The following is a 14946-nucleotide window of genomic DNA, read 5'->3' as shown; positions in this document are numbered from 1 at the left end:
CGAACGGTTGCAGGAACTGGGCATGGCTAGTCTAGTCTAGTGAAGGACCAGGGGAGACATGATAGAGGTCTTCCAATATTTGAGGGGCTGCCACAGGGAGGAAGGGGTCAAGCTATTTTCTAAAGCGCCTGTAGGCCAGACAAGGAATAATGGATGGAAACTGAACAAGGAGAGATTTAACCTGGAAATAAGGAGAAACTTTCTGACAGTGAGAACAATCAACCAATGGAACAGCTTGCCCTTGGAAGTTGTGGGAGCGCCATCACTTGAGACTTTCAAGAAGAGATTGGACTGCCATTTGTCAGAAATGGTGTAGGGTCTCCCGCTTGGGCAGGGGGTTGGACTAGATGACCCACAAGGTCGCTTCCAACTCTGATTATCTGTTATCTGTTAAGCTTTAAGCTCAAATACAGTTTTAGTGACAGAAATTAATTTATTTTACCCCATGGAACTCTTACAGTTTGGCTGTAAATCCATTTCTAAACTATGCAAAAGTTTAATTTAATTTAATTAATTAGGCTCATATAAAGCGAGACTGATATTTTTGTTTGTTTGTTTATATCCTGCCTTTATTATTTTTTATAAATAATTCAATATGGTCACACACTATAATATGGCAAAAATATATTTTCTTCAATAGCCAAAAGTTTTACAAGATAAATCTCATAAACTTCCTATATTTTACAATAAGGTGTTATATATTTTCAAATGAAATTTCATCTGATTTTTGATATTTTTCCCTGAATTTTCATGCAAGAACATTGGAATTTTGCAAGATTTGGCAGTCTAATAAATTTTCAGCCAGATACAGTTAAAGGTATAATTATAAAGGTAATTTCCAGTCATGTCCGACTCTAGAGCACGGTGCTCATCTCCATTTCTTAGTCAAGGGAGCCAGCATTGTCCAAAGACATTTTCCATAGTCGTATGGCCAGCATGGCTATATGCCGAGGTGCATGAAACACTGTTACCTTCCCACCAAAGTGGTACTTATTTATCTACTTGTGTTTGCATGGTTTTGAACTGCTAGGTGGGCAGGAACTGAAGCAAGTAATGGGAGCTGACCTCAAAATATAGTTATGGATATAGGTATGGACCTACATTATTATATAGTATAAAGCACTGCCTGTCTTACTCCAGTGACATTCGAACAGTTTACATTATTCCTTTTCACATGGAATATTTTCCTTTCTTAACTCAAAGTTCAGTGGAACCAGTAACTTAATTGTCCCTAGTCAAAATAGGTAACTTCTTCTTTCTAAAATAAAGGGGGAAAAGTGGGGGAAAAGGTTTGCTCATTTCTGGTTTACATAGCAAATAAGGTTTATTTGACTATTTCCACCCCCGTTAGAAGGCACTCTATATTTTCTACTTACAGGCATTCAGCTGAGAACTGGGGTCACTGCATTTGCCTTTTCTTTTGCTTTGTTTCCGTTCTTCATCCCGGATCTTCCTTTCTGCTCCCTATTGGGAGGGAGGGAGAGAGGGAGGGATAAGGTCCAGTTCTTGAGTTGTTTTTTTTCAAATCCATCTTTGGAGTTCAACTTCCCTAGTCTCTCTGAAGTCAGACCCTACACACTGTGTAGTACATTACACATTGTGTAGTACACAAGCTAGTCCACCTGCAATAACCTTAAGGCAAACTTGTATTAAAATCATGGATGAAGCTTAATTACCACACATACCATGTGGGCATGAGGGCTAAGTAAATCAGGACCTAGGAAATCAGAGCCTACTCTGTAAGCCCACCAACAGACCATTAAGATATTTTATAAGGCCATGAATGGCATACACTGTCCTAACAAATATATTCTTTAAAGTGATGGTGAATACCATCATTTACTTGTAAATGACATTTGAACCCGTTTTAAAAGACTGTGTATAACTTCCAAGCAGTGTAATCCACCTGCCAATTTTATGACCAGCATGATATTTTTTATCTCAGAATAAAGAGATGCTCCACGCCAGGTTAAAGTGGATCTGTACTGATCCTACCCCCTAAAACAGGGGTGTCAAACTCACGTCGTCACGGCGTCTTCATGTGATGTATCAGGACTTCTCCCCCCCCTTGCTAAACTGAGCAGGGGTGGGAGGGGCCAGCATGTGACGCATCTGGCCCGTGGGCTGCGAGTTTGACACCCCTGTCCTAAAAGGTCATTAACTATGCCAGTAACAATAGGGCAATGAAGTGGGTCAGGTTGTATCCACAACAATAACAAGGGGAAAGAAGAACATCTGGAACATCTAAAGACAATTTAACACTTATTTCAGCTATGTGCTGGGTACGATATGAAGGTGTGACATCATGGAGACCGGACAGAAAAACATAGTTGGTAGTAAGATGGGACTATTTTGATTGCAGCTCAGAGATGCCATCCAAGGAAACAAACAACCTTGGCTTAATATCAGAAACTGCTGGGACAAATGCAGTCTTGAAAAACATTGTTGTTTTTCTAGGGAACACAAGCAATTATCTATAGCTATAGGCCAAATGATTGTTGTTGTTTTTTAAAAAAAACCAAAATCTTTAAAAGGGCCTATTACTATTCCTACCATTACTATTTATTTATTTATGCACCATCCTTCCTTTTCCTTTTTTTTTTAAATAACTCAAGGTGAAGAACATATGCAGCATGCCTTCCTTCTTCTATTTTCCCCACAACAAGTAACCCTGTGAGGTATGTTGGGCTGAAAGAGAGTGACTTGAATAAGGTCACTCAGTTGGCTTTCAGGCTGAGGTGGGGACTAGAACTCAGAGTCTCTCACTTTCTAGGTGATGCCTTAATCATTAGGCCCAAGTGGCTATAGAAGCAGTTCATGTTCAGATTTGTCTATAAACAAGTTTTCAGGGCTTAGACAGCTAAATTTAAAACATAAAGTATACAGTAATATTAAATATATAATCAAACATTACAACATTGAAATAAAAATAAATTAAAGATTGAGATTTATTATTGACTACAGCATGGAAGAAAATGCAGGCATATTTCTTGAAACCCCTGAGGAAATGACAGGTTGTGTCACGCCAGCTGATCAAAAGAAGCTGGAATCTGAACTGAGCTTTACAAATTCCTTTTAGCTGCTCTCGTCTCTTTCAAAGCAATCTTGATTAAAGCGGTCTTAAATAGAAATTAAACAGATAAGCCTTATTCTCCAATGTCTCACTTAAATTTGGCATTACTTTTTTGTTGACGCAGACATAATTTATAGGACAGAGTGACCACTTGATAACAAACGTGGAAATGCCAAAAGTCATTGGGAAAAAAACCAAGTAGGCCAAAGTTGGCAGACTAGATGAAGTACAGTGTTATGTTCTTAAAAGCTTAAAATAACCAGGGTTTAGAGTTTCCCTGGATCAAAAATTGTGTCGTGTAATAATGTTCAGCCAGACTAAAATTACCACAATTTTAAGGGCACAAATCTTCTAGGTAAGATTTGTGAAGTAAATAAAACTATAATCTACATGCTATCAATTATAAAATAAAATTTAACAGGTGGAATCTAAGAGGGAATAGAAAAATTCATGTTGGTTGTTACTCGAATTTATTAAATATCCTGTGTGTATAAAGAACGGAAGTCCAGCTCTGTTTTCTACTGGAAATAGAATTCAAGGTCATAAAATAGCATGCAATATTTTGAGTTTACAAGGATTCTTCATTGTGCAAAATAATGAGCAAAGGAAGAGGAAAAAAAAGGAAGGGGGTAGAGAACTGATGGAATCTGCCTTTGGCTACCAACTGTATGAAAGGTAGAATGCAGTTAATCACAACAAGGCACTGTCAAATGCTGAAAAAAAATCTGACTGCATTTCAACTTGCTCAAGGACAGCACTATGGAACAAACAGAATACATCATACCTACCCACCGTACTTACCTACATGCATACATACATACTTACAGGTAGTCCTCGACTTATGACCACAACAGAGTCCAATATTTATGTTGCTAAGTGAGACATCTGTTAATTTTGCCCCACCAGATGTTAAGTTAGTAACATAGTTGTTAAGTGAATCTGGCTTCCCCATTCCCTTTGCTTGCCAGAACCTCATCATATGATCCTGGGATACTGCAACTGTCATAAATATGACTCAATTGCCAAGCGTTGAGTTTTGATCACATGACCATGGGATGCTGCAGTGGTCGTAAGTGTGAAAAATGTTCATATGTCACTTTCTCAATGGTGCTGTAACTTCAAATGGTCACTAAATGAATGTCTGTAAGTTGAAGACTACCTGTACATAATGTACAATACATAGTACACTGTGTTTCTTTGATGCTCATCTCTTGGTATCTTTTTACTGGTCATCTCCCCACGACCATAGAATAACCCTCTCTTTCACCAACCCCAATGTACCAAAGGATAGCCGATCACCTTTGTATCCAAATTGCTGATTTTTTTTCTTTTCACGTCTTGGTACCTATTGAGGCTATATTAAATGTTCGACCAAAACAAAAGATTCAAGAAGGACTTGGGCAGCTTTACCTTGTCACAGAAGACTTTAATCTGGCAGTAAGCTCTGTGGATGGGTTTGTTGCTTCTGTTGTTGTAGCTGTAGGTGTCAATTTGAAGATTGAGAGGGAGGCCTTTGACCCCTTTCTGTGAGGAGAAATCTGTACTAAGGCAGTTCACAGCAATGAAGACCTGCAGGGCAAACGAAGCATAAACTAAATCTAAAGTTGCTCTGAAAAACAATTCAGTGTTGTGGTATATCGCTTCCCTCCAATATATACTGTAGTAATCATACATAAATCAGGACAAAGAGACATCTTCATCCATCACTAACCAGAATCCAAGACCCCCCCACCTTTACATATTGGAAATAATTTTTTTTTATATGTGTGTTTTTCTTTCGTATTTTTTTTTTCCTTTTCTTTTTGTCCAATATCATTTTTTTAATTTAAAGTGGTGTACTGTAACAAAATAGTCAAAGTATAGTATGATATTGTAACTTGAGTTGCAGACTGGACCCAAGTTCAGCCCTTGGCATCTCCAAAGTAAAGCATGACAGACTCCCATCTGGGAGGATACCTAGAGAATTATTTTCATTACCTTCAAAAAGCTAGACTTGCTAGCCCAATCCATATCAAGAACTGCCTACACTTTAATGTAAATTTATAGAACGCTGCATGCCAAAACAAGAAGACACAAAGATAGTTTTTCCTCCTGTGCCATCACTCTGCTGAACATTTAATTCCCTCAGCACTGTTTCATTTCTCATCTTTTCTCATTTTCTCATCTTTCCTACTATCTTCTCCTATTGGTTTCTTATGATTTATCAATTGTTGTAACTTATGATTAATGATTGTAACTATGATTTATGATCTATGACCTGTTATGTGCTGTTTATATATACACTGTTTATATATACACCTATGCACCAGACAAAAATTCCTTGTGTGTCCAATCACACTTGGCTAATAAAGTATTTATTTCTATTCTATTCTATTCTATTCTATTCTATTCTATTCTATTCTATTTGTATTCGTATTCGTACTTGCTGAGTTGCACATAGAAAGGTAGGGTTCTGTTCCTCAAAGAAAGGTGATTTGGGTCTCACAAACCTGCAACAAAGATTATTGAGTATTGTTGCTCTATTTTAATTCCCAGGAAAAGGTTTTCGTGAAATTTTGTATCTCAGAGGCCAAACTAATTCAGCCAGGCCTGAATACTATGCCTTTCGACATCAGGAATTCCCCCTCCCAGTCTGCAACTCTGCTTCAAATAAATTGCCCAATTTGTTAAAAATAACATTTAATAAATATATTTAGATCTACTTATATGTACATTGCAGACCAAGGGCCTATTCATATGACTAAAGCTTTTCAGGATTTTATACCAAAGCAGCGGTGGACATATTAATCCCACAGAGTAGACATATTAATCCCACAGAATTAATCCTACAGATTTTACATACATAGTTAATTCTTAGTTACTGAACAAATGCTCATCTGGCATTCAGAAAAATAATTGGGATTAGTGTCTTGATGAACCTAACAATATGTATCACTAGCTAAGAGGGTTTTTTTATCTCACTCTCTATGTTTATATTTTAGAAAAAAATATAAAAACAGGAAAAGAAAACAAATAAAAGGGATAAAGTAATAAGCTACAAATAATTGAACATGGGAGCCAGCTTAGATTTCTGTTTATTCAGTCACTCTATAGGTGACTGTGATTAATGCATATCAGAAACAGTAAACTTTGCACAACTGTATATGTTCAATGGTTTTTCTCACATTAATTTTTAGTAAAAGTATCAACTCTAGAAAAGCAGAGTATTGGCAGTGCAAGATACTTGTATCTCGTGGACTGATCCACTGCTTTTAACTCTTTAAGGTACATTTTAAAAACTCATTATTTGAAACACTCTGCCTTAGCATATTTTCAAGGATTCAGGACGATACTTTTTGTACACACTATGTGAAAATAATTGTCAATCAACAGCAAATATTAAGCAATATTATCCCAACTAACGTATAGTGTAATTTACTTCACTGCTGCTTTCCTTCAAAAGAAAAACTAAATTTAGAACTGATGTATGGGGAATGTGAGCCTCCTAGTGGAGCAAACCAGGCATTGCAAGAGAAAACAGATTTCTTAATTCATTTTTGTGTATGGTATGTCACACCATAAAAGTGTTTAACTTTTACGAACAAAAGAGGAAAAATTGATTTTTAAAATATTCCTTGCTGTAAAAAGCAGTCTGCATTGCAAATGAAAAAAATTGTAAAAATATATGTGGTATAGAAAAGGTAAAGGATTGCCCTGTCTAGTTGTGTCTGACTCTAGAGGGCGGTGTTCACCTTCATTTCTTAGCCAAGGGAGCCAACATTCTATAGTCATGTGGCCAGCATGACTATACGCTAAGGCGCATGAAACGCTGTTACTGTCCCATCAAAGTGGTAGCTATTAATCTACTTGCATTTGCATGCTTTTGAACTGCTAAGTGGACAGGAGCTGGAGCAAGGATAGGAGCTCACCCTGTCGCATAGCACTTGGATCTCAAACCCAAGCTGTCAGCTTCACAGCTGACAAGCTCAGTGTCTTTAACTGCTGAGCCATCAAGCCCTATATGTGGTATAGCTCCATGCTATTACTACCCCACTGATTAACTGATTTTGTGCTAACAAATCAGTATCAGTTCTTAACTACCACACCACCGTTACACAATAATAACATCTAACAACTTTGCACATGCATTTTCCTTAGAAGCCACATCTGCTTGAGAACTGATTTCCAATAGTCATTCACGTGCACTGTGTGAAAAAACAAAACAGACCTAATATCTGGGGGATTATCAGATATTAAAATCGATATCAGATTCTTTGAGCTTCAATAAATTGGGCTGGGAGACAAAGTTTTGAATCACTCAAGGCATAAAAGGCATTGCAAAGAAAACAAATTACTAGTTTGAATGGAATGACAGCCATATGGTTAATAGAATGCTCCATATTCTATAACCTGTTCATCAAAGCAACCTTTCCTTCTTCTCTCCCTCTGAAAACTTCAAAACAACCAAACATGTCAGTCTTTTCACTTACTTAGGTGTTTTCCCAAAAATAAGACCCAACTGAAAAATAAGCCCTAGAATGATTTTTCAGGATGCTCATAATATAAGCCCTAACCCTCAGTTAAGATCATCAGCCGGATGGGTGCATTTAGTATTATATTTCCCCGAAAATAAGACCTAACTGGAAAATAAGCCCTAATGCATCTTTTGGAGGAAAATTAATATAAGACCCCATCTTATTTTCGGGGAAACATGGGTAGGTCTGAAAGCAAACCCAGCTCTTTTGTTAACATCAGCATGACAAATCACTTTGAAGTCTCCCCCTTATCTGCAAATAGAAGTCAACTATAAATGCTACATTTTGTAGTGATTACTCTATAAGCTGTTTTCCTGGTCTTTTTTGTGGTTTACAAAAAGCAAGGATAAGATAGGTGTTTCTACTTTTAAAATTGGATTAACAAAACATGCAACAATAGGAGTATTTTGAGCCCCGTGAATAACCTCATAGCTTTTTTTAAAAAGTGAATTTCAGAAAATTGATGTTTTTCGGTGGGGAGATAATTTTGAATCCGTGTTTTGAAGGAAAAAAGAAAGCTAGGTGATTATGCTAGGTATTTCCCACCCAAAAGTTGCTGAAGGATCAGGTAGCTGGTAAAGTTGTTGAACCCCTTGAGCCTGTACAGCAAGATTCCTCTTAGAATAGTCTTTCTGGTTTTAGACAACTATTCTGCATTCTTAGATATATGAAAATTGGCTTGTGGATTTTGATAAAAATTTTCTATCATTTGGTCCTCACATATGGATTTAGGAAAGGCGAGACTATGTACAAGTATACATGCTGGTGCATTTTGAGGTCCTGCTTGTGCAGCAAATCCGATAATTCTTGGGAAACTCAGATATCCACAGAGAAAATTGCTCAGTGCATGCATAATAATGCCAGCTACTTGCAGACATTATTATCCTTCACCGAATAAGAAAAGAGAAAGCATTGGAGAAGTTTGCACTACACTATCAGACTGTGACCAGAGATACTATATTTCAAAAACAAAGGGCTCAAAATAGCTCAAAGCCAAGATGCCTGCAAGTATTTTCTGCAGAGATCAACACACATTTCTTGTCTCATTATACACTCACGAAAATAGAATTCTTATTTTTCTCTTGGGAGGTTGGGGGATGGGGGGAAGAGGTCAAGCAAGGTATTACAAAGGAAGCAAAAAAGTTGGTAAAATGATCAGTATGTTGTTCTACTGTCATTTTTGCATTAAGAACAGCCAATAAACACTAAACAAAGCTTGCCGCTCTCACTGTTCTTGGTAAATCCTCCCATTAAAAATTATTGAATAATTCTTATTCTTCTTCAAGAAGGAAAAGAAACCCCAACATTGACCAAGTTGAGCCCCAACATCACCACCACTTCACAGCTCAAAAATGTGTGGAGAAGTTTGAGAGGAGGACACCTCTGCACAATATAGATGTAAACTTAAAAGATGTTTTCCCTAAACATGAGTCCTTCTGCTGTACATTACTGGGATTTCAATTTATGCCGGTCTATGACTGTAATTACACATTTGATTGATTGATCAATTTCTGGAGCTCCCTTCCCTGTCAATATAGCTCACCGAAAGTTACTGTAGCAATTTTGAGAAAGCAGCTGAACTAAGAAAAAAAATAGATCTACAAAATTTCAAAGTACCCCTCACAAGACAGTAATATATAAAACAGGGACAGTGGTTTACCAGAAAAAAAAAAGTCATAGATACATAGCATTCTGTAAAAACCTAATGGAAGAACAGCACCTATAACACGGAGAGAGAAAAAACAAGAGCATTATTCAGGAATTCACAGAGGTAAATTAATATGCCATAAGTCTGCCTAGATAAGTGGGTGTGTTCGCTTTGTAATATTTTTCCCACACTTAAGAATGCTGAGAATTATTCATTCAATGAGTTTTAATAAATGGGAATTATACTCCTGTACCTCAATTGCCTAGAAATACCATGTCAGCAGATCTAACGTGGATAATCCCATGGGAGATATTTTGTACATTTAGCAAATCTAGTAGTAGTTGATACAATCTAGGTTACAAGCATTTTTAGCAGCAACCAAAGGGAAATATGAAAGAATATATTCATTAACAATCACTGTGTTTTGTATTCCATAAGTAATCTTTGAGAGGAATTTTAATGTTGGTGGAAAACGAGAAATCTGTTGTCTGCATTAGACAGGTGGCACTATGGTTGCTTAATTCGGATTGTTAGGGAAAGAAGATCCAAGCTGGAACTTAAAAATGGTTGACATATTGTAAAAATCGATTTGGATTGGTCAGAAGGTAAAGTCACTGCTCTATTAGCAATTACAAAGCTCATGAGGATTATTGAGATTTTTAAACTATGAAAAAATCTGTCAGACAATTGGAAAAATTATTTGAAATTTGATGGGAAAAGTGAAGGCTGGACACAAAAGAAGCTCTTGAGAGATTTTACAGAGGTTAAGTGGTCTGAAGAAAAAAAAATCAATGAATTGGGGACAGTTCTGTTAAGATACAGGAAAACTAATCAAGCATATTCAGTAAAAGCTAGCTGCCTTAACTTTGAGGAAAATCTTTCATCCCCATTATAAACAACACGGATAGGTGGACGGATGGATTGATTGATGGATAGACAGATGATAGATGGCAGATAAATAAATATATAGACAGACAATCATCCAACCAGAAAGATTCTCTTGCCAATGTAATCAAATCTGTGTAAAGAATTCTTTTTTGTGGCAGCAGCTGAAAGAGTTACTAAAGTTTAGAAATACGTTTAAAAGAAGACTATCCAGCAAGTCCTACTGAACTATGTCTCAAAGCAGGGAGACTATGTCTGTGTCAGCTATGTCTCTACCAGTTCGCACCTATTCACTAGAACCGGTTGTTAACATTTTAAGCAGTTTGGAGAACCGGTTGTTAGAAGAAATTACTGACCTAATCCTGTAAGAAAGGCAGGAAGGAAACATTCTGGTATTACTTAGAGAAACTGCCTCTCTGTTAACCCTTATTACATTCTTGGCAGGACTAGACTTCCTGTCTCAGGAACTTCTCTGGAATTTTTTCCCCCCTCCTTTGCTGGTACTTTGCTTGTGTGGAGTGACCATTCAAAATTACAATGGCACTGAAAAAAGTGACATGACCATTTTTCACACTTACGACTGTTGCAGCATCCCCATAGTCATGAGAGTACAGGCGAGGAGATGCGTGCCTCGATGTGACTGATATTAAGTTGGCCAGGCCCAGCCAATAACATGACCACCAAGCCACGTCCACCCGGTCACATGACCACCAAGCCACACCCACCAACTAAGCCATGCCTACAGAACCGGTTATTTAAAAATTTGAATCCCACCCCTGTCTCAAAGTTTGTGGTTCACAGTGAGGAAACCCATGTGGAGTCTTCCAGAGACAGGCAAACAGTTTCCCAGTAAGAAGGATAGACAACCTATAAAAAATGGAGCTTGCAAGCTATTTGACAATCCAGTGCCATGACCTGTTGACATAAACTTTAATTATGAAGATTCTTTTCATATAATCCACACTTTAAGAGTAATGTTGTCATCTATGAAAAGAGAGTGAGTGAATAAACACAGTTTATGGGAAACCTCTGGGTGAAGCACGGCCTTTCCTTTGTCTTCCTTATAATCTGGGCCAAGCCAGAGGGTGTGGGGGGAGCCCAGCTACAGACACCTGTCTTTTATCCCTGGAGGAAGGTGCAGACAGCTGATCCTGCACTCGGTCTAGCAGGGACTCTGGCAGTAGAAGCTAACTGCTTTGGCCCTTAAAGGTGCTCCTCCCTGCAGGGCAAGGAAGAACTACAAGGCCTGTTTCAAGGAATGAAGAAAGTGGCTTCAAAGCCCTGATGCCTCATTCCTGAGGGGCAGGGCTTGGCTCCTGCCCCAATTTAAATGAAGTTCACCCCATGGGAGAGAGTCTGGGCCAGAATCCACCCCTTGGGCCTGGCTGTTTCTCACTCTTAGTTGACGTAAAGGTTGCAAGCTTTATTCAGGAAACCAATCAGTTAAGATTGCGTATATATACAGATAATCCTATGCACACATCCTACGCAGTAAGTCATGCCGAACTCCCAAGATTGATTTCTGGGTAAACACTTTTGATGTGTTATGATTGAAACGGTGCCATATATTTTCACAGATATTAAACCTCACTGAATTCAAACAAGTCTTCTCTGGTGTAAACCTGAACAGAAGTGGGTTGCCTGGCTTTGGTGGCAGGAGTTATAAATCGTGTTCATTTTTGGGATTACATTGGCTGGAGCCTATTGCAGTTAGAGCAGAATTAAAGCACACACAGGTGCCTTGTAATGGAAAAAAAAAGGCTACTAGCTAGTTAAATCACAGCTTCTCATACATCTTCATTATCTTAGAACAGCAAAGTTATGAAAGCTAAACGTTAACTAGCTTTAGCTAATTAAACACACTGTGGTTAGCTATCCATTTCCTATTGCTTGTCATCCCCAATAATTAGACATGCATCCAATAGGGCACTTTGCCTTTTGTTTATTAAAGCATCGTAGAGATTCAGAACAGCAGAACAGAATTCCACACAGAGAGATCAATGATAAGCAAGGATTTTTAGTGGTTCAGTTTGAAGAGCAGCAGCCATTTCATAAGATTGGCTTAGATAATACTTTAGAGAGGAAACTGGGAAGATAACAGGTCATTTCACTGAATGCTAAGATGTCAACTCATATGGCTCTTCAACTGTTTTTATTCCAGATGGCTGCTGATTGCTGTATTATAACTATGGCAGAATTTGGGTTTTTTTCCTTTTCCCTCATCATCCCATTTTTCTTTTGTGTTAGGTCTTCTACCTGTAAGCCTAGGCAAGTAAGAAGAGACTGCTTTGCATGTGGAAGTGTTTTTACTTGTTCTTTAGCTGGAAAATGCCATAACAGATTACCCATAAAACATATTAGGATAGAGCAATCTAATAAAACCTGGGCCTAACACCTAGCAGTTCGTAATCATGCAAATGAGAATAGATTGACTAATAGGTACCACTTCGGTGGAAAGGTATCAGTGTTCAGTGCGCCTCTAGTATATAGCCATGCTGGCCACAGGACCCAGGAATTGACTTCAGACAACCCTGGTTCCCTTGGCCAAGGAATAGAAATGAGCACCTCACCCTAAGAGCCGGACATGGCTGGACAGGGAAACTTTCATCTTCTTTTTTAAAAATAACATCCCCAAATGGAAATGGAAAAGGAAAAGGAGGGAACAATGCAACAAAGATCAAGCAATGATCAGAAGGCTGCGAGCTGCAAATACAAGGAAGAAGGAACAAGAAGTTGCAACCCTCAGCACAGTTACTCTCAGCACATTCCACTGAACACATTAAAATTTATTTTGAAGGAAACGTGTAGAAAACTGCTAACGCCTGTGCTATAGTCTGAATTATCACAAATGCCAAGTGTGACTGAGTCATCCATATGACTCTCATTTAGTTTCATCCTAGCCAAACTGGTTATGCAGACAAAAGGGGCAACACCTTATTTTGAAAATCCAAGCGACTGAGTATGTCACGAGAAAAAAAAGCATCCTTACAGAAGTGACCTCATAATCTAAAGGAGTGCATTAATATAATCAATATATTAATTGTAATAATTGAGCTGCTTTCCTCCATTTTTACTTTTAAAAGAATCCTACGTGATGCTCCCAGCATCCTATCTGCTTCTCTGGAGACTGAACTGCTGAAACCTATCCTCAAAATGGACGTATTTTGAGAGCAGTTTGGTGCTTTGGTGCCAAGGTCAAGGCCAGAATGAAAACAAAAAGCCTCTGAGAAGTTACATTGCTTCCGACCCTCCATTTAATAAAAACTCCCAAACTGTGCCCCGTTGATCAGTAAAATAGCTAAATTTTATCAGTACAATTTTTGAGTTAACGTCGAATACAAATGAAAATTGGAGCAGAAGTCCTCTGTGAGATGAATTATTCAGTGGTGGGATTCATTTTTTTTTTACTACCGGTTCTGTGGGTGTGGCTTGGTGGGCGTGGCAGGGGACGGATACTGTAAAATCTCCGGCCAGAAGTAGTATTTACTGGTTCTCCAAACTACTCAAAATTTCCGCTACCAGTTCTCCAGAACTGGTCAGAACCTGCTGAATACCTACCTCTGGAATTGTTTCAATTTCTACCTTTCAGTAGTCACAATGATGAAAAGAAAATATTAGGCCTGCTTTATTTAGTGATGTCACCCCATCACTGGAGATCTCGTCCAGCCTGCCAACAAGTCAAAACTTGCAGCTTTTGACACAGAGGGAGTTACCCATCCTGTGCCAAGGGCTGGTTGGAGCTTTCCCACGAATGCATCCACATGTACAGGTAGTTCTCGACTTACAAGAGTTTCTTTAATGACTGTTCGAAATTACAACAGCATTGAAAAAGTGACTTATGACTGTTTTTCACACACATGACCATTGCACCATTTCCCCCTGATCACATGATCAAATTCAGACACTTGCTAACTAACTCATACATAATGATGGTTGGGGTCATGTGATCAGCTTTGCAACCTTCTTGACAAGCAAAGCCAGTAGGGAAGCCAGATTCACTTAACAACTATGTTACTAACTTAACACCTGCATTGATTCACTTAATAACTGTGGCAAGAAAGGTCGTAAAATGAGGAAAACCCCATCTAACAAATGTCTTATTTAGCAACATAAATTTGGGGCTCAATTATGGTCATAAGTCGAGGACTTGCCTATGTAACAGGTGGCTGTGGATGACCATTGTGCCACAGAATACTTGAATTCTTCTAATCAGGACCAAGAGCAGTACTTGGTAGCCCTGGACAGTTGCCAAAATCTTACACCCAACAGCCCAACAAAGATGCTATTTGGCCAGTCCACTGGGCCATGTCATGTCCTTTGGTTCCTCTGAATGTACCTTTAGAGACTCAACATTGCATTGATAAGAAAAAACTGTAGGAAATAATAAAACTGTTAACTGTTACCAAATGTAACAGATAAACACAAGGCTGGGACAACAAGCAAAGTAAGATCTGTGGTTGCAGGCTTTTCCAACCATTTTTAGGTGACTCTCAATCAGTTTTCCAGAGAATGCAAATAATCCACTAAAGCCATTTGTCTGGATGATGCATTCGTCCCTAAGACAGCAAGTCACCTGTATAAGATCAGTGATACTGGCCAGGAAGATATGGATATCTAAGCTACTTCTAGCATCTTAGCAGTTCACACATGCTTTCTAGATTTCCATGTGATTCTGAAAGCCTTTGCACATCGGCATGTGCCTGCAAGGGCACTTCAGCCCCATTGGTAATTGGTAATACAAGCCAGTTCCATTTTATTTCATTTTAAGGTTACAGTGATAGATCAGCTACTAGGAAGGAGAGGTGAGAAATAAGAGGTTTTTCTAT

General features: G+C 38.3%; 1 protein-coding gene and 1 long non-coding RNA gene across 6 annotated transcripts in view; one reads left to right on the top strand and one right to left on the bottom strand.

Annotated features, from left to right (window-relative positions):
- The window catches only part of GRHL1 (grainyhead like transcription factor 1), a 57125-nt gene that overhangs the window by 13883 nt on the left and 28296 nt on the right, over positions 1 to 14946 (bottom strand). For all 5 annotated transcript variants that reach the window (XM_026695280.2, XM_087917072.1, XM_026695279.2 and 2 more), the window contains exons 9-10: positions 4484 to 4642; positions 1377 to 1464 (exon numbers count right to left, since the gene is read on the bottom strand). In XM_026695280.2, the coding sequence (XP_026551065.1) occupies positions 1377 to 1464; positions 4484 to 4642 (247 nt within the window). The remainder of the gene's footprint in view (positions 1 to 1376; positions 1465 to 4483; positions 4643 to 14946) is intronic.
- LOC148127816 (uncharacterized) overlaps positions 1 to 14946 on the top strand; it is a 58831-nt gene that overhangs the window by 34210 nt on the left and 9675 nt on the right. The gene's annotated exons all lie outside the window — the stretch shown is intronic.

The sequence above is a fragment of the Pseudonaja textilis genome, chromosome 1 (genome assembly GCF_049901715.1).
Source record: "Pseudonaja textilis isolate UNSWEBS1 chromosome 1, rPseTex1.2, whole genome shotgun sequence".
In the NCBI taxonomy this organism is placed as follows: domain Eukaryota; kingdom Metazoa; phylum Chordata; class Lepidosauria; order Squamata; family Elapidae; genus Pseudonaja; species Pseudonaja textilis.
Note: the sequence above shows the minus strand (reverse complement) of the source record. Positions and strands in the feature narration are given on the sequence as shown.